This window comes from Rattus norvegicus, chromosome 20 (genome assembly GCF_021556685.1).
Source record: "Rattus norvegicus strain SHRSP/BbbUtx chromosome 20, alternate assembly SHRSP_T2T, whole genome shotgun sequence".
Taxonomy (NCBI): domain Eukaryota; kingdom Metazoa; phylum Chordata; class Mammalia; order Rodentia; family Muridae; genus Rattus; species Rattus norvegicus.
Window position 1 is genome coordinate 50,227,501 of NC_141553.1, and position 24,025 is coordinate 50,251,525.

The following is a 24,025-nucleotide window of genomic DNA, read 5'->3' on the forward strand; positions in this document are numbered from 1 at the left end:
TTGCTTCAGAAGGCTGAGGCAGGAGGATTACCGGTTCGAGGTCAGCGTGGACCACATATCTTGTCTGAAAAAAGAAAATGACTGGACTGGAGAGGTGGTTCAGCAGTTAAGATCACTGACTGCTCTTCCAGAGGTCCTGAGTTCAAATCGCAGTAACCACATGGTGGCTCACAACCAACTGTAGTGAGACCTGATGCTCTCTTCAGGTGTGTCTGAAGACAGCTACAGTGTACTTATAATAAGTAAATCTTTAAAAAAGAAAAGAAAGCAAACAAGTGTGGACCAGACCTGCTGTTGCTGAGACTTTGACAGGCCATCAAGGAATCATTGATCAGATCAAGGCTGGTGCCCTGGAACTTGCTCTGTAGACCAGGCTGGCCTCGAACTCACAGAGATCCACCTGCCTCTGCCTCCTGAGTGCTCAGACTAAAGGCATGTGTCACTACACCCAACTGAGAAGGGCTTTTAGTATAGATATTATTTTATTTTAGAGAATATTCCCATGAACAAACAAATATATATATATATATATATATATATATATATATACATGTGTGTGTGTGTGTGTGTCTGAGAAGAGAATAGCCTGATGTTCAATACTTTCAAGAATAGACCCGTATCTTATCGATACATTGTATCTCAGTACTAAACTCAAACTCCTCACAGTCTTTTGGAAATCCTAGATCTCTAAAGAGCTCTTGAGAGCAGTGGGCTGGGGAGATGGCTCAGCAGGTAAGACACTGGCTGCCCTTGCAGGGGACTTGGGTTTGATTCCCAGCGCCCACATAGTAACTCACAAGCATCTGGCCCCAGGGAATCTAACATCTTCTGGCCTCCATGTTACGTAGACACACATTCAGGCAAAATTTTTAGACACATATATTTTTTAAATAAAAAGTTCAAGTATAGACTAAAGACTGGATTTTTATTTAATTTTTTTATTTGAAGCAAATTTGACCTTAATGCATATTTTTTCTTTTTTGCAACTTCCTAGGTTGTTCTATGTGTGTTTGTGTGTACATGTGTGTGTGTGTCTGCTGTATGCACATGCATGTATTTATATACAAAGAGATATCACTGACTATATGAATAACTATAAAGTTAAATATGCTAAATAAAAGGAGGGAGTGTGAAGAAAAAGAATTGAATATTCATTTTCGGTCTTTCTATTCTGTTTAACTACGTGTATGTTCAGGGCAGCATGTGCATGTGGGTGAAGGGGCTGCTGCCCCTGGACCTACAGTTCCAGGTGATTGTCGACCAGTGGACATGAACTTGTCCGCTCTGGAAGAGCAGTACGTCACGTTCTTAGCCACCGAACCACCGTCCAGCCCTGTGAATTTTACTCATTAAGAAGCAAAACACCAGATGATTGCTAAAAGAGCAACAAAAAACAAAAGCATACCTAGAAATTAATTTTTTCTTTTCTATTCTAGGCTCAAGAAAAAGGAAGGTTGAACTACACTAAGGTAGGTAGAGTGTGTGAGGACTTCACAGTCTGATCACTTCTTATATTTGCAAGGTCAAAAAGAAACATGACTGGGCATGGTGGCATGAACTTTCAATCCCAGCCCCTTGGAGGTAAAAGCAGTCAGGTCTCTCTAAGTTTAGGCCACCCTGGTCTACAAAGAAACTGACACAGCCGAAGCTACATAGTGAGAGCCTCTCTCAGTGAATAAATCAGTATCTATGGCTTTGGTTGGCTTCACCACGTCATGCCTCACAGTCGTCTGCAGCTCCAGTCCCGTGGAGTCCCACACCATCTCTGGCCTTGCATACACAGTGTTCTAACATGCGTGTAAGCACCACACCCATACACATAGAAAATAACAAAGTTTTAAGTCAGATAAGTAGGTTAAAGAGGAAGACGCATGGTGTTTAAAGCTGAGATTGCCTTTAGCAGATAGAAATGACTCATTCAACAGTGTGCGTGTTTATTCCACACAGTGTGTTAGATATGGAGACTAAAATGGTGAGGGCCAGCAAGAGGGCTCAGCAGGTAAAGGTACTCACTGCCAGACAGCTCGAAGCCAAGCCTGACACCCTGAGTTTGACCCCCAGAACCCACAGGGTCCTCTGGAAAGACGGAGGTCATTACGTGGTTGGAAGAAGTAGGCTTGTTGGCCTCATGGGGGCCCAGCCTTCACAACCTTGCCTGGTCCCAATTGTGCCATAAAGGGTCTCCCTCCAAAACCGTCAGCATGTCAACCAGGGAATCCGGTTACCAGCATATGAACTCTTGGGAGCGCATTCCAACCACAGATAGCATCAGTGAAGCATTGGGCAGCACGGAACATCTATAAACACAACTTCCTTCCCCACCTGAGGAGCTTTTGAAGCTCACACACCAAAGCTTGTCTTGACATGATGCAGCAGAAAGGCGCACACGTGAGCCTTATGTTTGCCAGCCTCTGGAACTACGAGGCACCATGAGCATCATGGAAGTTATACAGTCCCTGGCAAGTGTGTTGTTACAAAGAGGGTGAGGGGCTGGGACAGTGAGTCCGCAGCTGAGAGCGCTTACCGTGAGATCCCCAGCACCGTGGAGAAGCTAAGCCGGGCGTGGCTGTGCATCACATCCTCTTACAGAGAGAGCAGAGGAGGCCGGCAGGGTGTTTGCCAGCCTTCCCGGGTCATTCCGACATACTTCCTTTAGTAAACCTGGCTGTGACCAGCACCAGAGCAGACACTTGTAATCTAGTGCTTGGGGGTTGAGGCAGAAGGATCAGGAATTTGAGGCCAGCACTATGATGAGACCTCATCTCCAAAACAGAAAAAAATAATAATAATAATTGAAGTTAAAAAAACATTTGCTCCAGTCAGGTAGCTCAGTGGATAAAATGGTTGTCTTGCAAGTCTGACAACCTGAGTTCAATTCCCGGGCCACACTGTGGAAGGAGAGAGCCAGCTCCCAAAATTGTCTTCCGACCTCCACATGTGCCTGCACCTACACCATCACCTCACACACCCACACACAGCTATAATGACATGTTCTCTTTCATTTTAGTTAAGAGGGGACGGCAAAGAGATGGGTCAGAGCCATCAGCCTGATGATCCAGTCAATCCCTAGAACCAACAGTGGTACACACGTGCTCACAAACACACTCACCCGTGCTCACACACAGTCATGCACACCCACAGACACAATACACTAAGTATAAGTGAATACGTTTAATGGAGGTAAGACACAGCCCTGTGACCCAGCAGAGTATTCACCTGCGTGTGCAGTGTCCTGGCTCCATTGCCAGCACCACATGGTGGCCAACACCCGTGATCCCAGTGCTTGCCGGGTAAGTTTTTAAAATCAGCTCTGGCTGTACCATAAGTTCAAGGCCAGCCTGGGATACACAAGACCCCGTCCTCTCAAAAAACCATTTCTTAAATTAAAAACAAAGCTATGGGGTGTGGTGAGGCAGGCTTTTAGTTCCAGCATTTGACAGGCAGAGGCAGGCAGATCTGTCAGTTCAAGGCCTGCCTGGTCTACACAGTGAGTTACAAAACAGCCAGGGCAATGCTGAAAGGTCTCAACGCATGAAAACCAGAAAAATAAAACTGTGGTGTCTGCAGAGCTGGCTCAGCAGTCAGAGAACTGGCTGCTCTTACAGAGGACGCTGGTTTGATTCCCAGCAGCACCCACATGGCCGCTTACAACTGTTGGCAATTCTAGTCCCAGGGGATCTGAAACCCTCTTCTGACCTTTAAGGGCACAGGAAATGAACATGGTGCACATACACTCGTATAAATAATAAAAGAACCCTGTAGAAGAAAACTTCCAAATCAATAAATAAACCTGTGAGACATTAGCTTCACACCGTTTAGAGACCAAAGAAAGGACCATTTTTCAGGTGGGTAGCAAGTATGCACTGCTTGGCTAACGCGTTGAGCTTGCTAATCATCTGACTTCTGTGGCGGTCGAGATGACCTGGAGGGTGAGCACGTCTGCATTCCTAAGAAGACAGAGGACATCAACGGGCCGGCGTAGCTTTGCTCGCTTGGGAGCAGCGGAAACGCCCACACTTTCTCAGGCTGACTGGACTCTGCACCCAGTGCATGCCTGTGACCCTGGGCTTTACGCCGGCCCAGGTCCTTTGCTCTGCCGCAGACGACCAGACGACCAGGCTGTGGAAGCACCTCTCAGCCTAGAGCCAGTTTCCATGTGTCATTCTCCGATGGCTTAGCTTCCTTCCTGCCGTGCGCTGGGTGAATGGCTGGGCCTCATTGTGGCTCTGAACCTTCATGTCTTCTGGGCCTTCCGATATCGGCAGCCCCACTTAGTATCTCTGAGCTTTCAGGTTTGTTAGTTTCTGGCTTTGCTTCTTAGACCCATTCAACCTCACTGCAAGGTTGAGCAAAAGGATTGAGTCTCCATTATAACCTTTGAGCTCACACCAAAGCCATCCTGTTGGAAATATTTATCTTAGTCAGGGACTTCTACCCCGCCTTTGGCCATTCAGCTCTCGGATAAAAGACACACATCTTTTTTTTAATTTTTTTTTTTATTTATTTAATGTATGAGGGCTCTGCTGCATATGCATCTGCCTGCCTGAAGAGGGCATCAGATCCCCCTATAGATGGCTGTGAGCCACCAGGTGGTTGCTGGGACTTGAACTCATGACCTCTGGAAGAGCAGCCAGTGCTCTTAACCACTGAGCCGTCTCTCCAGCCTGCCATGTCTTTTATATTTGTAATAAGCCTAATTAATCAGCACTAGAGCAGGGCAGCCCTCTGTGCTATTAGGATTTACTTCCCCTTTAGTGACCATGAGTTATAACTGACATGTTCCATCCAGGCAGCTCTTAGCTTCAGTTGGCCAGCCCTCATGGCCATGTTTTCATGGCTCGCCGACCACAAGGCATCGTCTCCTCTCCACCTTCTTCTCTCCTCATGGCTCTCCTCCATCTGTAAACCCGGGAACCCCAGTCCCGCCTGTCTCCATCCCTCCCAACATCTGCATTCACCAATGAGGCATCACTTGGGGCGTGGTCACAGTGTCACTTGGGTCTCTGCACATTCTCTCATCCTTGGGGGGCCAGTGTCTAGCATTCATACAGAGTCAAAGCCCAGCCCTCTACGTCATCCACTTGTTCCCTCATCAGCAAGCCTCCGTTGATAAGGCACTGTCCAGAGCTCACACTTGGTGATGTGCCTCACTTTGCTTGTCCTGTCCTGTTGCTACACTGCCATCCTCCCGGAAGTTCTCCATGTCACTATGTATCACAGCAACTTCAAACCCCAGATTTTCTCATATCCCGCCTCTTCCCCGCCATGCTTCCCTTGCCCATGTTTCTTCATCTGAAACACTGAAAATCCTACCACCAGATCTCGACGCCTCTCCTGTCACAGTAGACCCATTTGCCAGATAGAACAGTTAATCCTCAGGTCCCATAGTTTCGGTCTTCTGCTCCAAACCTCCTACTGGCTCCACGCTGTCTGCAAGGCTCTGACTAGAGCCTGCTGGGCTGGCACGAGTGAGGTTGTGCAATCCAGCTCCCCCTTTCCTTCCCCCAATAGCACCGAGTCAACGTCTGCAGACTGTTTCTGTTCTCTGTCCTTTGTTTTGTCCTGGCTTGCTCCTGGGGACTGCTCACGAGGCAAGCACTGAACCACTGAGCTGCATTTCCAGTCCCTCTCCATTTTTATTTTGAGACAGACAGCCTCACTGTGACTGAGACTGGTCTTGAACTTGCAGTGTTTGTGCTTCAGTCCCCTCCCCCACCCCCCAGTGGCTGGAATTTCAGTTTGCGCCATCAGACTGGGCTTAGCTTTCTGTGTCTGACTCCCGCTGTCTGCTTCACTTAGAAGATGCACCTCCCATTTCCGGCTCTTCTGTCCTCCCTGTAATGTAACATTTAGGACCATTGCCTATAGGGAGGCCTCTGTACTGGGACAACTGGATTAGGTCCTCCCCACAACCTCTAAGACCCTGTGCATCCCCCATTGTGTCTTCTCTGTTGTTTTACAGTGACCCATGGTAGATCCTGGACTGGGGGCTCTCGAGGGCAGGGACAGTGCTGGGTTTGGACTGGAGGTGTAGGGCGGGTTTGGGAATTGGTTGTTGGCCTTTGGTGCCTAATGCTTGGTGCTACTAAGCGAATGGAACCCACAGAGGAGAAAGGGGACACTTGAAACCCATCGGGAAGAAGTAAGTTGCAGGAGCACGCTAATTCAGGGCTTCTCATCTCTGCACAGAGGTATAGGAGTCCACGCCATCAACCAAGCAAAGCAGCTGGAGATAAAGGATGGGGGTCACTAAATGGGGAAGAAAGAAACCAGGGTGACTGCTGGACGCCCAAGCTTATTTGACTTAATGGCTTCCTAGAATTTCTTATCAGAGAAGGCTTTACCATGGAAGACATTGGTATTGGAAACTGGACCGGAGCCAGGGGGTGAATTACTGAAGTGGCCACTTGTAATCGTAGCACTTAAGAACTGAGGCAGCAGGGTAGAGAGTTTGAGCCGTCTGTTGAGACCTGTTCAAAAAAGAAGAAGGAAGGAGGGAAGGAAAATAAGTATGGTGTGCCTGCAACAGCATTCTTGACCTCATGGCTGAGTGGGTCGATGTCTATGTATATGCCATAGCATGTACACAGATACACACACAAAGAAATAAATTCTTTTTTTTTTTTTTGGTTCTTTTTTTTTTTTTTTTTTTTCCGGAGCTGGGGACCGAACCCAGGGCCTTGTGCTTCCTAGGCAAGCGCTCTACCACTGAGCTAAATCCCCAGCCCCGACAGCCCACACCTTTAAGCCCAGCATGAAGGAGGCATCGGCAGGCAAGATCTCTGTAGTCTGGACTACATAATGAGTTCCAGACCAGGTAGGGCTACATAAGTCAGGCCCTGCCTCCAGAAGACAGAGAAGTAAAAGAAGAAAAGGCATTTCTCGAGCAAGCAGCGGCTATGCTTCCCGCTTGCTGAGGAACCTAGCGTACGTCCCTTAACTACCGTGCACTTTCTTGTGCTGATAGCATAAGGGCCACATGAACAAGACTCCATCGACCCAGCGTGGCCAGTCCCCCAACTCAGACACTCTTCTCCAGCTCCTTCTTAACATATTCTGATCCTAACATATCTAAGCGGGTCGTTTCCGTTTGTTTATTCTCTCGGTAGACAGTAAGTGTTCTGACAGCAGCAGCCTGCTGGACCTGCCTCATCAGCGCATGGGGCCCTAGCCCAGCTCCCTCAGTACCTTAGCGTGTGCATGCATGGCTGCCACTGTGTAAGGAAGTAAGGAGAGGAGGTTTGGAATGCACAACGGCAGGCTCAGACATTCTAAAGCATACTGGCTACAGAATATGGCCTAGCCCCTGGCTGCCTCAATTGCCTTTCCTCACTGTGTTTCTCAGTAGACAAATTGTCCCCTCCATCCCTGACTCCCTAGTGCTATTCTGACAGTGAAAGGCAAAGCACAGGGTCTGGATCAAGGCCAGTAACTAACCAGATCATGTCACCCTCACACAAACATGATCCCAAGGGTTGTGGGGAGAGGAAGGGCGACCATGTCCTCTGTGGGGTTAGAGGCATCCGCAGGTGCAGCCTGTGGTAATGTGATGTGTGTGTGTGGAGCACTGTGGGGCTAGGGGAACAAACACGGGGGCTTCCGGTTTCCACCTCTCTGGTCTTCTCTGTGATCGCGTTGCTGATGACCCATGCTCACTCCAGCTAATGCAAGCAGCATGGTTGTGGCTTAGAGTTCTCCTGATAGAATTCTATAAGACAGAATTTAAAGGACCTGGCAGCCATTTGTGAAATCTTTTCATTTATTTCTGTCTGAAATTTTCTTCATTCCATGATCCTAATTTTACAAAAAAACAAAAAACAAAAAAAACAAAAAAAAAAAAACCAAACAAACAGTTTCAGGGACCCATAAAAAATAATTTCCGTTGTTCCTTCACTCCGACTGTATCGGCCTGAGAGGGCTGGCAGAGATGACCGTTTTGAAATCACTCTCAGCTCGATTTCCAGAACGCCCTTCCCACTCCCTGAGTAACATACTAAGTTCCTTTTTCTTTTTTATTTGGGTATTTGTTTGGTTTTATAACAGGATTTCACTATGTAACCCAAACTGATCAAAAATTCTGCATCCTCCTGCCTCAGCCTTCTGAGTTGCTGGGATTACAGCCATGGCCACCACACCTGGCTTTGAATTACTTTTTTTTTTAATCATTTATTTATTTAATGTATATAAGTACATTGTAGCTGTCTTCAGACACACCAGAAGAGGGCACCAGATCCCATTACAGATGGCTGGGAGCCACCAATGTGGTTGCTGGGAATTGAACTCAGGACCTCTGGAAGAGCAGCCCCCTTGAACTATTTAACTGAGTTCTGGTTGCAGCGGTTCCTGGATATGAATGCTTTATTCTGCTCTGGTGTTTTTCTCCTTAAGGTTTCCAGTCATTAAAACTTTCTTTCCTCTTAAGGTGACAGGCAAGGTGGCAGTTCTAGAGTGTCAGAGGCAAACACCAAGAATAAATTCTACTTGTGTAGTTAAGACAGAGCAGGACTTGCGAGATGTACTGTTCTTGCCAGAAGTGGCTTGTGACCAAGTAGCTAGTGTGGAGATTTGGCCTTGTACAGCATCGTGGGGCAGTCAGTAGCCATGCCGGTTCTGTATGTGTAGCTCTCAGACTACTCTGTCCCTCAGCTGCCAACCCAGCGTCAAGTACCGCTACCCGCTCAGTGCTGGAGGGAAGGCTGCCACCTACTGACCTGCAGGAATTCCTGGGCATGCCGGGACTGGTGCAGAAGCCTCAGACCACACTCTGGTTTGCCATGGCAACTTACATGCATGTCCAAGAGAAGACGATATGTTGACTGCTCTAGCTTAGAAAAACATCTACAAACGTCTGCGTATTTTCCCCATCTGGAGCTGAGCGTATGCCTGCAGTTGAGCCCACTGCTCCTTGAAAGAAGCCGCTGCTAAAAGACCAAGGCAGATGGTATTTCTACTGCTTCAGGCAAAACATGGCACCTATGGTTCGACTTTCTACGATTTCAATTTTTTAACATTTTCAAGATGGCTTGTTTAAATATCTCCGCCGCAGAGACACAGACTTGTCCCCCGACTCCTTTTAAGCCATTGTTCCAGCTCTACGAATCTCATTTGCTCAGAACCAGGTCTGAGGCGCTGTGCGGTCGGCCTTCTGTTCGCGCTCTCCCGGGAGCCCGAGTGTAGTGAGTGCTACGCTTGCTGATTTACACAGAGACCGTGGGTGCTGGCTCCTTCTCCACTCCCCCTGCTTTAACTCAGTCTGCATTTCTTGTCGTTGGCTGTGACTCAGTACAGGAGTGTGGTTTGTTCTGTTCCGTTTCCCACTTTTTGAGGCATTCATTCCTGCTTTTATTATTTGTGGGTGAGAGATGTGTGAGTGCAGACACGTGCACGGCGCACACCTACGTGAAGTTCTGAGGGATAAGTCCTCTCCTTCCAGGGTAGGATCCAGGATTGAATTCAGGTTGTCAGGATAGCATTTTACCCACCAAGCCATCTCTCCAACCCTGGTTTGTATTTTAAGATTTATTTGTTTTATTATTTTATTTGCACGCATGTCTCACCTGCATGTATGTATTACCACATGGGTGCTTAGGGAGTTTGATACCCAGGAACTGGAATTACAGGAGGTCGTGGACCACCCAGTATGGGTGTTGGGACTGGGATCCTCTGGAAGAGCAGAATGCATTTGTGGGGGTGTGGGCGTTCACTGTGTAGCCCTGGCAGTCCTCGACTTACTCTGTAGACAAGTCTGGCCTCAAACTCACAGAGAATCTCGTGCCTCTGCCTCCCGAGTGCTGAAATTAAAGGTAGGCACAGAATGATTCATGACTGCTGAGTCCCGATGTCCTCCTGGGAGGGCACCCTAAACACAGTGCCTCACAGACGAGCGTGTGGTGGAGGAAGGTCCTGCAGATACTCTCTTTAGGCTTGTTTTTCCCAGTCACAGGCAAGAGAGATCCTGAGGATGGCCGATGGAGCTCATGCTGTCTCCCAGGATTGACTCCTGGTTCCAGGATGGCAGGCTCCAGTCTCCTCTCGAGAACCAGTGCCTGGTGGCTGGTGCCCTCTTTTGCCCTCTTTTGCCCTCTTAACCCCCAGAAGTCCCTGAGCATTTGCTATTATAAGACACATTTGCATAAAGTGCACATTACCAGCAAAGATGTGCACCAACATTAGCATTCACATGATCACGTCAGCACTGGCTTTGAGAGCGTCCCCCAAGGCTTGCCTTGTGCCCATTTCTTCTCTCTATTGTCCATAAATGCCTCGGTGGTGGTGTTACAAACCGAGTGCCAAATCCTCTTTTTTTTTTTAATTTGAGTATTGAAAAGAATATATACCATAGTTGTCTTTATACACGAGTCTGTCCGTTCACTCACTCGTGTGGTTATTTATTTCTGTGGCACCTTCCCCACACCCTAGCTAGCCGCCTCTGAGAAGCTGACAACGTTGGCACAGTTAGGTCCTCTCTTGTCTAAGGCAGATGCTGCTCCTCCCAACCTGGGATTTCGTATTAGCATCTCCCATAAAAAATTCCACACAGCATCACTGCAGGCACGGAGTCTCCTCCAGGCTCCTGACGACGCCTTACCACTAGCTCTCCTCTTAATGACTGATGATTATGGAGACTGCCGAGCTGCCCTGACCTTCTCTGTCCTCTCTTGCTCCTGAAGGACTTGCCATGCAGGAGATAAGATGTGTATAGCACACTTTAGAAAGAACGAGCCCAACTGTAAGCGCTTGATGCGGGTGGAGGCATGTAAAATGCTCAATAAAGACTGGAAAGGAGCGTGTTAAAATGTGCGGGGAAAGGCACGCTTTTAAAAAGAAATACATTGTACTTTTAAAAGATTTTCATTTTATAATGTGGGCTCTGATTTGAATTGGATTTTTTCCCTTTAAGATTATGGTGATGAATTCACCATAGCGGGAACTGAAAATAAACTGTCTTAAATCCTGTTTCACGCGAGCCACCCAGATTTAACCCTCAGCTTCCGGGGAGTAGCTTCCGTCTGTGGCAAAGGCAGAGGCCACATTTGGACTAGAACTTGTCTGCGAGGGTTTGGTTTTCCTGGTGTGTGTGTGTGTGTGTGTGTGTGTGTGTGTGTGTGTATGTCTGTGTCTGAGTATGTTCTGTGTCTGTGTATATGTGTCATGTGTCTGAGTGTCTGAGTATGTATGTATATGTGTGTGTATGTGTGTATGTGTGTGTGTCTGTCTGTATATGTGTGTATGTGTGTATGTATGTCTGTGTGTGTCTGAGTATGTGTATATATGTCTGCATATGCACATGTGTCTGTGCGTCTGAGTGTCTGAGTGTGTCTGTATATGTGTGTGCATATATGTGTATGTGTGTCTGTGTGTGTGTATGTGTGTGTATCTGAGTGTGTATGTCTGTGTCTGAGTATGTTCTGTGTCTGTGTATATGTGTCATGTGTCTGAGTGTCTGAGTATGTATGTATATGTGTATGTATGTGTGTATGTGTGTGTGTCTGTCTGTATATGTGTGTATGTGTGTATGTATGTCTGTGTGTGTCTGAGTATGTGTATATATGTCTGCATATGCACATGTGTCTGTGCGTCTGAGTATCTGAGTGTGTCTGTATATGTGTGTGCATATATGTGTATGTGTGTGTGTGTGTCTGAGTGTGTATGTCTGTGTCTGAGTATGTTCTGTGTCTGTGTATGTGTGTGTGCATATATGTGTATGTGTGTCTGTGTGTGTGTATGTGTGTGTGTCTGAGTGTGTATGTCTGTGTCTGAGTATGTTCTGTGTCTGTGTGTGTATGTGTGTGTGTGTCTGTGTGTCTGAATATCTGAGTGTGTCTGTATATCTGTGTGTGTGTGTGTGTGTGTGTGTGTGTGTGTGTGTGTGTGTGTGTGTATCTGTCTGGCTGTGACCTCATAGTGACTCACTTACCTGCCTCAGCCTCCTGAGCCCCCACAGTCAGCTGGGAACTATAACTGATTTTTGTGATGGCCTCAAGAACGGCAGGGAGCTAGAGCATGACCGAGGAAGAGGGAGGCCAGTGAAGGGAAGACCTGTGCATGGGCTCTCCTGGCCCTGCTGGGGAAGCGCATGGGGCAAGGCAGAGCTGCCTTCTGAGAGGCCGAGCCCAGCCCTAGTTCCTTGTCCACCCTGCTCAGCCAGTTGCTGCCCTTCCGGCTCACAGTTCAGACAAGCGTGTACGTAGGTTGTCGATAACCTGGCTCTCTGTTCCTCTCTTGTTGAGTTAGGGTCTTACTTCTTAGCCTTGGCTAGCCTGGAGTTTGCTCTGTAGACCAGGCTGGCCTAGAACTTACAGAGACCACCTGCCTCTGCCTTCTCAGTACTGAGACTGAAGGTGTGTGCCACTAGGTCCTACTCACCCATTTATTCTTATAGCAACTTACTTCAGTTTTTAGCAATCGCCGGTTTGACTTCAAATTTCCTTTAAGGTGATAGAAAAGTAATAATTGATAAACTTCTTTTTCCTGTATTATTTAAATAATGAATTTGTGTTGTCATAAGACAGTTTATAACAACTTTTTTATAGATTTATTTTTCCAGTATGGTTTCTGTGTACACATGCATGTGTGCATGCACATGTGCACACACGTGAGTGCAGAGGGTATCAGAGTCCTTGCAGCTGGAGATCTCAGCCACCCAACATGGGTGCTAGGAACCAAACTCAGGTCCTCTTCAAAAGCAGTGTGTGGTCTTAACTGCTGAGCCGCCTTCCGTCCCCTACATGATCAGTTTCTGTTCATAGCACCAGGTAAAAGCTTTTTGTATTGGGCTCAGCCTGTTCTTCCAAAGGCCCTACATTTGATTTCCAGCACCCACGTGGCACTGCATAACTGTCTCTAACGCTAGTTCCAGGGGATCTAATGCCTTCGGGCACCAGACGCCCACATGGTACACAGATAGACATGCAGGCCAAGCACCCATACACATAAAATAAAAAAAAAATGTGTTAAAATGAATGAATGCTTTTAAGATTTTGTACTATATGAAACTTTTGTCAAAAAAAAGAAAAACGTTTTCTAGAGGTAGGCACGGTGGTGCGCGTCTCTAGTTCAGCGCTGGGGAGACAGGGGCTGCACACAGTGCACGTCTGTAATGCAGCCCTCAGGAAGTGGAGAGGAGGATGAGGAGCTCATGGCCAGCCTAAGGTAAATGATGCCTGTCTCAAAAGGAAAGCTGAGTTTGCTCTCCAGTGCCCAAGTGGGTGGGAGGATCTTCCAGGTCAGCTCCAGCCCTCAGTGTTTAACATGGCCAGCCTGGGCTACCTAGCAATAGCTTGTGTCTAATCACCCCTGAAAGAACAGGTTTGTTTCCTAAGGCAGAGCCTCCAGGCACCTGCCCCTTCACATAAGCGGCCAGCCCACCTTGCCTTCCTTTCTCTGGACGTGAGGCTCACGCTCGTCCCTGGTGACCATCGTCCTGCTTGGATGATGCCCTGCTCTGATTCCTGTTCTCTGGTATTAGCAATCCCACAAGCCTCAGTGGTATTGATAGAGTCAGTGATCATTACATCTATCCCTTTGTGGGTCATGAATACAATCATTTAATGATTACTGCGACAGGCCTCTTTTATGTGACATGATAAAGTGTGTGTCCTCAGTCATTAGCCCAGCTCCTGTTGATACTGTGTGACTACTCACAGTTATAAATTGTCCTTACTTTTCCTCAAGCACCCCTTGCTGTTGATATTTACTTGATAATGTTTTATATAAAGTATTAAATTACCTTGCTCACAGTAATAATAATTAGTGAAACCATCCATCCATTTGTTTGTTTGTTTGTTTGTTTGTTTGTTTGTTTGTTTTTTGAGGTAAGTCTTCCTCTGTAGCTCCGGCTGTCCTAGAACTCTATAGACCAGGCTGGCCTGGTAGCTGTGATCCTCTTGCCCCGTGTCTCTCAGCAGATTGTACAACATGGCCCGACTCAACCATCCCATCCCATTCTTAAACTCACTTTTAAGCTCCTGGCTTCCTCTATTTTTTTTTTTTTTGGTAAGATTTTTATTGTGTGTGTATGGGTGTTGAATGGTGGCATGTTCATCTATGCATCACATGTATGCAGGGTTCTCAGAGGCCACAATCAGAAGACACCGGATCCTCTGGAACTGGAGTTACAGATAGTTGTTAGCCGCCATTAGGTAGCATTCATCTGAAGGCTGCAGCAGATACGCAGTTGAAGACTACCTCTTGGTTGTAAGCCCGGGTAGCAGGCTGATGTCTGTATGTTGATTACTGTACTCTGGAGGCTCATGGTCTCTCACGTGATAGCTTCCAGTCTGTATTTGGTGAGTGAGTGAATGGATGGATGACTCAGGATACACCATCTGTTTCTATGTATCTCCCTCTTCTAGTTCCTAAGACCTATTAGACTTGGTCCTCTTCATATTCCCTCGTGTGTGTGTGTGTGTGTGTGTCTGTGTGTGTGTGTGTGTGTGTGTCTGTGTCTGTGTCTGTGTGTGTGTGTGTCTGTGTGTCTGTGTGTGTGTGTGCGTGCGTGTGCGTGTGTGTGTGTGTGTGTGCGTGTGCGTGTTTTGGGACAGAGTCTTACTTTGGACTCCTAGATAGCCTTTGTAGACCAGTATGACATCAAATTCAGAGAGCTCACCTGCCTCTGCCTCCTCAGTACTGGAATTAAAGGTATGTGCCACTATGCTCAGCTCCTAAATATAATATTTTACATTAATTAAATAGAATGCTTTTAGTAATTCTTTGAGAATGTCATAATGCACACAATATATTTTAATCATATTCAACACTCCTCAACTCCCCCAACCCTTTTCAGATCTACCACCCAACCCCCTAACCCTCCCTCCCAGTTCCATTTCCTGGCTCTTTTGTTGTTTTGTTTTGCCCTGGTTTTCTTTAATAAGACACTAAGTCCAATTTACTTTGCCCATATACTTGCCGGTGTTGGCTATCCACTGGAACAGCCTCTCGGGCCACAGCCTTAAAGAACACACACACACACACACACACACACACACACACACACACACACACACACTGCGGTGGTCCACAGGCTCTCCTCTCTCTGTGCTGGAATAGACTGGTTTGATCTTGGGCAGACTACCACACACAGCTGCTGTGAGTTCGTGAGTGCAATGCCCCTGTTGCGTTCTGAAGACAGTTTCACTTTGGTTCTCCCTGACCGCTAGCGGCTACACTCTTTCTGCCTCCTCTTCCATTATAGAGCCTCATCCCTGCCCAAGGAGGGAGGCGCCATTATGGAACGTAGATGTTCCACTGTGGCCATGCACACCATAGACAACCTGTCTTCCGCACTTGGACCGCATGTGGCTCTGCATTAACCTCCCTCTTGCATAAAGAAGCTCTGGGAGCTGCACTGCTCACAGGGCAGTTTGACGTTGCAAAGTAGACTCGCCCCTGGGGCCTGTCAGCCCGCCAGCCATGGGCCCTCGAGCAGATTCACAGCACAGGGCATGCACTTGCTCCTGGAGAGAAAGACTCCAATCCAATCCCGTGGTGTTCATGCCTCTTGCACACATGGGCACATCCTGCTACACTGCTACACGGTGTGTCTCAGAGTGTTCTCAACTGAGCAATACTGTGACTGACGCTCATCCCCCAACAGCCTCACAGCACCTTCCGCCCCTACAGAAGCCAGCTAGCGGGGAGGAAACGTCCTGGTGAACACCGACTTGACTGAAGCCTGCGGTGTCTTCAGCATACGGTATAACTGTCGAGTTCTGGTGGGCGATGAGAGAGGGGCAGTAAGCTATTCAGGCACTCCTGAACAACGGTTTGATGACAGATATCCCTCAACTGGCACTGGACTCTTATTTGACAACGTATGGCTTCTGTGTAGAGTAACTCCAGTTAAATTCTGTTGGGGGAGGGGTGTTAATAGAGTGGGTTTCTCTATGGCTTTTCTAACATCCTTAGTGTTAGCTATGCCTCCCTGCTCTCCTATCTCTCTCCCTCTTAAACTCCCATCCAGTTACCCCCTTTCTCCTTCACATCACCTCTGTGCTGGGCTATCCCACTACCTTAAGATCTCCTGACATATATATTTAGCCAAATGGCTACAACTTCATTCCTTGTTCCTCTTGGGTTGAAACAGATCTTTAGCTGGGGAGATCTTTAGAGTCTTAGTCTGGAAAGCGAAGTAAAAAGCCCTGCAGGCTAATTCTGTGGGTGAGAGTGCCGCTCTGTGGGATGACTGCATTCAATTATTTCTCCCAGTCTGTGGTGCCAGAGCCACCTGTGCGCAGGGAGAGCCTGGTGTCTTTATGTAGCAGATAGAGCCTTCTGACCCCTACGAGAGCCCGTCTGCTTCATTAAAATGGGTTTGAAGGAGATATAAAGGCAGTACACCCTTTCCTCATCTTAAAAACCACTGGAGAGGAACAGGTTTTCTGAAATTGTGAGAGAGAGGAAAAGAGGGACACTTTTGTATAGCTTCGAACGTGATTTTAGTTAGTCAGAAGTCTTTGTCACTCTCAAACTCACACGCTGTCTGATCTTATACAGAATTAAGGATTTTTAAGCTGTCAATCTGTCTGGCCCATGAGGAGGCCATACTTCTATTGAAGCATCTGAAGCCATCCCCCCAATGTTTTCTGCCCAGCCCCTGTAAGTACACTCAGCCCCCATTACATCAGAACATTGATCCTTGGTAATGTGCTTAGTCTTTTCTGTGTAACAAGAAGGCTGAGCCCCTCAGTTTTCAAGCAGAGTTACCGAGGTAACAATAGCACTTGCAGGGTCTGCAAACACAGCTGAGTGGTGCATGTGTCGAGTAGAGACGGGGATAAGTAGATCCTACTCCTGTCCCGGCAGTCCTGGGCTTCTTGGTTAGTGAAGGTCTTGCCTGTTCCTGACAGCATCAGAAAGCCAGGCTCATCACGAAGGCTGCCTTTGTGTACAGCAGTGGTGCCCTGTGGATGGGGTTCCTCCCCTAGTCCCGAGACTGCTATGCTGACCTGTGTCTTTGGTTCACTCGTGACAAGATTTGTGTATGCCTGTGTAGAAGCAGTGGCCTTCCCGTGCTCAGTGCTTTTACTAACACACACTGGAGTGTACGTGGTTTGCTGTATGCCTGGCTCAAGACCATACTAAGTGTTCCCATGGTTACATTACAGTCTGCTGACTCCACAGTGCATTTTCTGCCACGTTACTTCTCGGGTCTATAGACATACCACAAAACATTGTAAATCAGGCTTTGGTCTCGCAAGTACCTTAAAATGGTCTGAATTGCTGCCTGGTAGAGCACAGTCCATTCTTAGAAATACCGTTGCCGGATGAAAGGGTTTATGTTTGTTGGGCCAGTGTGATGATTAATGTGACTTTTAAAAAGCTAGTAAGCACTCTTCACTCTTGTTCCAAGAGAGTCTTATGACTATAGAATATTCCCACAACTGGACATAGTAACGTGGGCTGTAATTCCAGCCCCGGGGAAGCTGAAGCAGGAGGATTATAAGCCCAAGGCCAGCCAGGACTTCATAGTGAGACCCTGTCCCCCTTGCCCCTGAGTGATCCTCTCCCCATCCCCTGGAGGAAGACAAGGATCCAAATCAACAACATTACCCATAATGCCACTCCATAGAACCTTCAGCAGGTAAAGTGTTGGCCTCGAACCCCTGACACGTGATTTCAATCTCCACAGCCCAAGTAAAGATGGCAGGAGAGAAAAGACTCCACAGAGTTGTCTCTGACTTCTGCATGAGAGCCATGACACGTGTACACACACACACACACACACACACACACACACACACACATACACACACATACACACACATACACACACACATACACACACATACACACACGCACACACATACATACACACATACACACACACGCACACACACATACACACATACACACGCACATATACACACACGCACACACACATACACACACAGGCACATATACACACACGCACATGCACACACACATACACACACACCATACACACACATACACACACACATACACACATACACACACATATACACACACGCACACGCACACACACACACACACACACACACCTTACATGGGAAGGAGCTGTTGATCCTGCCAGCAAGTACGGTTACACTTCCATGGCCCCGACAGTGACACCCTCACTCCACAGACATTTCTCCATTGCCTCACTGACATGGACAACATGATGAGTGTCATGTTTGTTATCTTTTTCATTTTTTTGTCTGTTGTGGTCGCTGCTTCCTGGGGAGGCTCTGTCATCAGGATGCATGCTAGGTTGTACCAAGCTAGGGTTATAAGGACGGTTGTGGCAGGGTGATGCTAATGGCCCCCAGGATTGAGCGCTCACAATCTAGTGGCTAACATTTGGGGACATGAGCAGGCCAAACAACAACAGAAGAAATAGGTAGGGTCAGCTCAATAAAATACTAGGAAGCCAAACCCTCATATAGGTTACATGTTCCTCAGATGCCACTGGCACCGTGATACGTACATGCTGTGCGTGTTCTTGCCCCAAGACAATCCTTTTAATTAAACACCCGCCATAGTGTTTGTCATGAGATTACAGTGCAGGCTATATATTGATTCGAAACAAAGAAAACACACTACAGGCAAGAAAGGCTTGCTGCAGTCTGCAGCCATGACACGTTTTGCTTGTTGAATATCTATTATAGAATTTATTGAAAATCTCCATGGGCCTCGTTAGGCTTTCTGACTTCCAATGTGTAGAATTAAGTTCCTATTTTGGAATATGATACTAAAATTAAAAATTAACTTTGAATCAGAATATGAATAAGTCTATGGCTACTTATAAGTCATAAATTTTCCTTTGGAAGGCATGACAACCGAGAAACAATAGCTGTTTTTTCCTTTGGAGTAACCCTAAATTTAACATAATTTCATACTACTAACCTCAAATGCCCAGTCTACTAAATGAATTAAACTAATCTTGTCCTATTTAATTACATTCTGAAATCAGGTCATCTGCCCAGGCCCTAAGCTACACTGAGTGTCTCTGCCTCCACCCCTCACTGGTGGAGTGTTGTTCGTTTGTGATTGTTTCGGTGGCACGAACATAGATTTATTAAGGAAGAGAGAGGAAGAACTCCATAGAGTGGGAGGGGCTCCAGGGGAGGAATCTCCTGCCTCCTTTTCTTGAAGCAACGAGAGCCCCTGTGGGCTTAGATTTTTTTTAATCTATTTTTAATAGGGGTTCTTAAATGTTTTAACCTCCCTTCCAGCCCACCACCCACCAGAGGGAGTGGAAAGGGAAGGTTAATAGAGCAAAGGAGCGTGTGGACCTGTTCAGAAATCGTTCTTTGGAGCAAATCCAGTCTGCGTTGTCAGGATGTCAGCAGCTCAGTTCACACGAATCAGTTCACACAAACACCATTCATGAACCACAACAGCAGGACTCACAGACATCACTTACAAATCAGCACTGGCAGGATGATCCAGAGGAAACTGTAAGGCTCTGCCAGTTGGCCCAAGTCTAAGGAGCCTCAAGAAGCTGCTGGAACAGCACCAGAAGGCTTTCGGGGTCTTTCTCTCTGAAGTCCTGACAAACAGTAGCCAATAAAGAGTGGCAAGGCACACCAGCACCATTCCATATTGTCCACCGGGCTCTGTTTATATCTGTTTTAAACATGGCTTCTCTCAAGTATCTGCTCTAGCAAAACATATGTCCCTTTTCTAGGCTGCCTCCAGAAAAACGCCATTTGTCTGTTCTTAGCAAAACCTCCTCTCATGTGTCTGCTTCAGCAAAACCTCCTCTCATGTGTCTGCTTCAGCAAAACCTCCTCTCATGTGTCTGCTTCAGCAAAACCTCCTCTCATGTGTCTGCTTCAGCAAAACCTCCTCTCATGTGTCTGCTTCAGCAAAAGCATTTTCGCATGAGACAGTTTCCAGAAAATCATCAGACGCCATAATTGAGTCTCTAAAGAAACCAGAAATTTCCACTTGAAGCCCCTTCTCCTGAACGTTGTTGTGTCAGTAAAGTTACTACATACCTAGACCATATGTACATATCTGCGCATGTGTATGAGTGTGTGTATATATGAGTCTCAGTCTGTTTATGTGGCTGGCGGGTGTGTCTCTTCGGGAATGATATTTGTGTCGTATGAATTGTTGGGCGCCATTGCTTTCTCTGTGGATGGCACAGCAGTATATGAAATATTTTCCTTTATGTGTATGAGTGTTTGTTTGTGTGGCACCACGTGCATGCCTGCTGCCTGCAGAATGAGAAGCTATCAGATCCCCTGGAACTGGAGTTATGCATGGTCGTGAGCTACTGCACGGTGGCAGGAAAGTGAGCCTAGGTTAACTGCATGAGCGACACGTGCTGGGGCCTCACTGGCTCCTGTGTTTTTGTTTTTGTTTTGTTTTGTTTTGCTTGGTGTTTTAGTTTTTCAAGACAGCTCTGTAAAACAAGCCTGGCCAACCTCAAACTCACAGTGATCTGTCCCTCTCTGCCTCAGGGGCATCTGCTGACCTGAGTGCTTTAACCCAGTGGACGGTCTCCCCAGTACCACCACATCCAGTATTCTTTGTTTCTTTTACAGAAAACGGCCTAAATGTAAAATGGCCATAGACTGGGCACGTGCCTAGCATGCACAGGCTCGCTTCGATCTCTGTCACGCATACATATAAAATAAAATATTTTAGAAGGCACAAAAACAGTCTGCAATTCCAGCTCTTGGGAGGCTGAGGCAGAAAGATTATGAATTCAAGAAAGACTGAGACCAGCCTGAGCAACATAGTTAAAGGATATCCTGGGCTACAGAGTGAAACTCTGATAATAAAGCCAGAATAAGTGAAACTGTGAACATGATTTGTGAATTCACTTTCAAATGTAAGCATATTTCCGATTTATTAGCATTCAGAGACCTGGACTATTTCAAATTCCTTCATGAGCCAGGAGAACTTATCTGTGGGTGTCTGTCCTTAAAGCAAGGTGCATCGTGACCACGTCACGCGGGGGTTCACAGGGAACCCGGGCTCTTCCTCTCTAAACTTTGCCCATTTACTTTCTCTTAGGCGTTCTTCTCAATAACTCTGCGTGCCAGTCGAGAGCAGCCTGGCTCCTGGGGCTGTTAGAGGTCCAGTGTGGCCCCCCATCCTGTGCAGCCCCCGTTGTTTTCCGTGTCTCTGAATATGGAGAGTGCTTGCTGCTTTGTGCATGTAGTGCTCAGAGGACAACCTCAGGTGCTCACCATCAACCTCGTGTAAAGCAGGTCTCGGTAGTGGTTTGGATTTTTGGTTCTCGGTTTTGTTTTGTCTATATACAGCCAACTAGTTGGGCCAGCAGTCATCTTCTGTTTCTGCCTCCCTCCCGCCTCCCCTCCGCACTCGCGTTACAGGAACTCACACTGCACATGGGTACTTGTACATGGGTCCTGGAGATTAGAACTTACAGCAAGTGCTTTAACCCAGTGAACGATCTCCCCAGTCCCGTTGTCTGTTACCGTGAGAAATGAATTGATCCTGTAGCTGTTGAATTAGTTGAGCTTGAAGTGTTACCTGTGAGACTTCACAAAGGTTCTCATGTGCTTCACTTGTGTGTAAAATGCCACCATCTCTAGAAACAGTGGCATTTTGTCCCAGAGCCCATGTCTCCCTTAACTCCCATCTCAGTTGGCTTTGGGTCTCAGAACTCTAAGGAAATGGAATTCCGTGTATCCAATATCATGTGTTCCCATATATACACAAAGGATGTTTTTGTTCCCAAAAGCATATATGGGCATGTTAAAGTGTATGTTACATATTACTCCATATTTTTCGTGTTAGAAGAGTTTAACAGGCTTAAAAAATTATTTATTTATTTATTTATTTTACTTCACTGTATTTTATACAGGGTCTCACCAAGTCGTCCAGACCTCTGGGCATTTGTTGGGGCAGAGTGTGCTGTACACAACTTGCGGGTTTGGCGGTCTCTTTATCCTGTGGGTCTCGTTCCGCCCTGTGGGTCCAGCTAACAAACTCAGGCTATCAGGCAAGGGCTGCCTTGCTAACAAACTCAGGCTATCAGGCAAGGTGCTGATACATCTGCCTCCACTCAGTCTGTAGAGCGTGTGGCCGTGGATTTACAGCCCTCCGCTTCTCCAGAAGCTTGTGTTAGGACTTCCCGTTAGACCGAGGGTTGTTTAGTTGTTGTTGTTGTTGCTGCTGTTTCGGGAAGGGAATGCCAGTGTGAATGAGAACGAGCCTTTTAGACTGGGCGGGTATTTGAACACTTGGTCCCCAGTTGGGGATGCTGTTTGGAGAGGTGGTGCAGCCTTATAGGAGGAAGTAACCAGGACTCGAGAGCCCGTAACCTGCCCTGATTCCAGTTTGCCCTCTCGACTTCCTGCCATATTTGGAGATGTGATCTTGCTTCTCGCCCTTCCTCGCTAGCCATTATGGACTCCCCATCTAGACCCGTAAGGAATATTAAGCCTGTCCCTCTCCAGTCCCCCAGCCGTGGCGCTCTACCCCAGCAGCATGGGAAGGTAACTGACTGGCCTCAGCCTCCCCAGGGCTGAGATAAGGCATGTGCTGCCATAGCTAGCTTAAACGTAGTTTTTAAACTTAGCTTCCCAAGTCAGCAGTGAGACCGGCCACGCCTGTATTTTGGACATGGCCATCTGGTAGTGGCTACAGTGTGGTCTTGGCTTACGTGAGGAATATAGTTTTCAGATATCCTGAAACTTTCTGTGAATCACTACCACATCAAAGCTTTTCTTACAGTTTATGTCAACCCAGATGCCCAGCTGTGCCATTAGCCACCTCCTGGGCTAGCACCGGATCATGGCCCACATGTCAGAGCCACTCCAGTCTTGATGTTGCCCATTTGTAAGCTATCTCTCTGGCAGCGTGACATCTGAAAACTGAAGTTCAACATGCATCCCTTCCTCACCTTCATTTAAGTAGCTCAGAGAAATGTGGTAACAGAAAGGAAGCCCACACCGAGTCCGGCAGCATGGCCCCAGAGGCCATTTTCGCCTTCCAGATAAACACACTGTAAACACTTTCTAGTAAGCCCTGCCTACGTGGCAAATCCATGTTACCATATTCTTTGTCTGTTTGTTTGTTTGGAGCTGAGGACCGAACCCAGAACCTTGAGCTTGCTAGACAAACACTCTACCCCTAAGCTAAATCCCCCACCCCCATGTTCTTTACCAAACCCTGCCCACAAAGGGTTAGGCTTCAAAAATCTCAACTTCATAAAATCTCTGCCATTTCTGAGGCTGAGAGTCAAGTGGGGCTCTTCTTCCTCTAAAGGGGGTACTCAGCGGTTAGAGCGGCCTGCTGCGGGTCAGGCGGTTATAGTGCACACCTCTAATCCCAGCACTTTGTAGGTAGAGGCAGGCAGATCCCTGTGAGTTCCAGGGCCAGCCTGATCTACAAAGTGAGTGCAGAGAAACCCTGTTTCAAAAACAAAGATGCTTGCTGTGCAGAGCTGGCAACCAGAGTTTAATCCCCATCCACATAAAGGTGGATGAGCGGAACCAACCTAAGAGTTGTCTCCTGTCCCCGTGGGTGTACCATGGCACGTCAGCATACACGGAGGCAATAATGATCATTGTAAAATAAATAAAAGAGAGACTGTGGACTGAGGATAGATCTTAAGTGGGAGAGTACTTGCCTGACATTCATGAAGCCCCTCATCCAACATTAAGACCACGGGCCGGGGACTAGAAAGATGGTTCAGTGGCTAACAGCACCGGCTGCTCCTCTAAAGGACCTAGGTTCAACTCCCAGCACCCACTCGGTGGGTCAGAGCCATCTGAGACACCAGCCACATGAGATCAGACACACACACCCCTTTCTGGCCTCAGAGGGCACCATGCATGCCTGTGGCACACAGGCATACGTGCAGTCCAAACACCCATATACAGGAAAGTAAAATCCAAAACTAAAGGGCGGGGTGGTGCACGCCTCTAGTCTCAGCAGGAGATGGATGTGGAGGAGCAAGGAGCTGAAGGTGAGCCTCGGCTGCTTAGAGAACCCAGTGCCTGCCTCAAAAATAACAGTTTCAGCAGAAGGACTCCCGCTCCAGCAGAAACAGCCATGGCACTGGGGCGTGGCCTGAAAA

The 24,025-nt window shown here is 47.3% G+C and overlaps 1 protein-coding gene across 2 annotated transcripts in view; it reads left to right on the forward strand.

Annotated features, from left to right (window-relative positions):
- Positions 1 to 24,025, forward strand: part of Pdss2 (decaprenyl diphosphate synthase subunit 2) — a 225,613-nt gene that overhangs the window by 192,573 nt on the left and 9,015 nt on the right. Inside the window, exons 7-8 of one of the 2 annotated variants that reach the window (XM_087597915.1) lie at positions 1,437 to 1,469; positions 8,647 to 10,956. In XM_087597915.1, the coding sequence (XP_087454041.1) occupies positions 1,437 to 1,469; positions 8,647 to 8,925 (312 nt within the window). In that variant the 3' untranslated portion in view covers positions 8,926 to 10,956. 2 annotated transcript variants of the gene reach the window in all.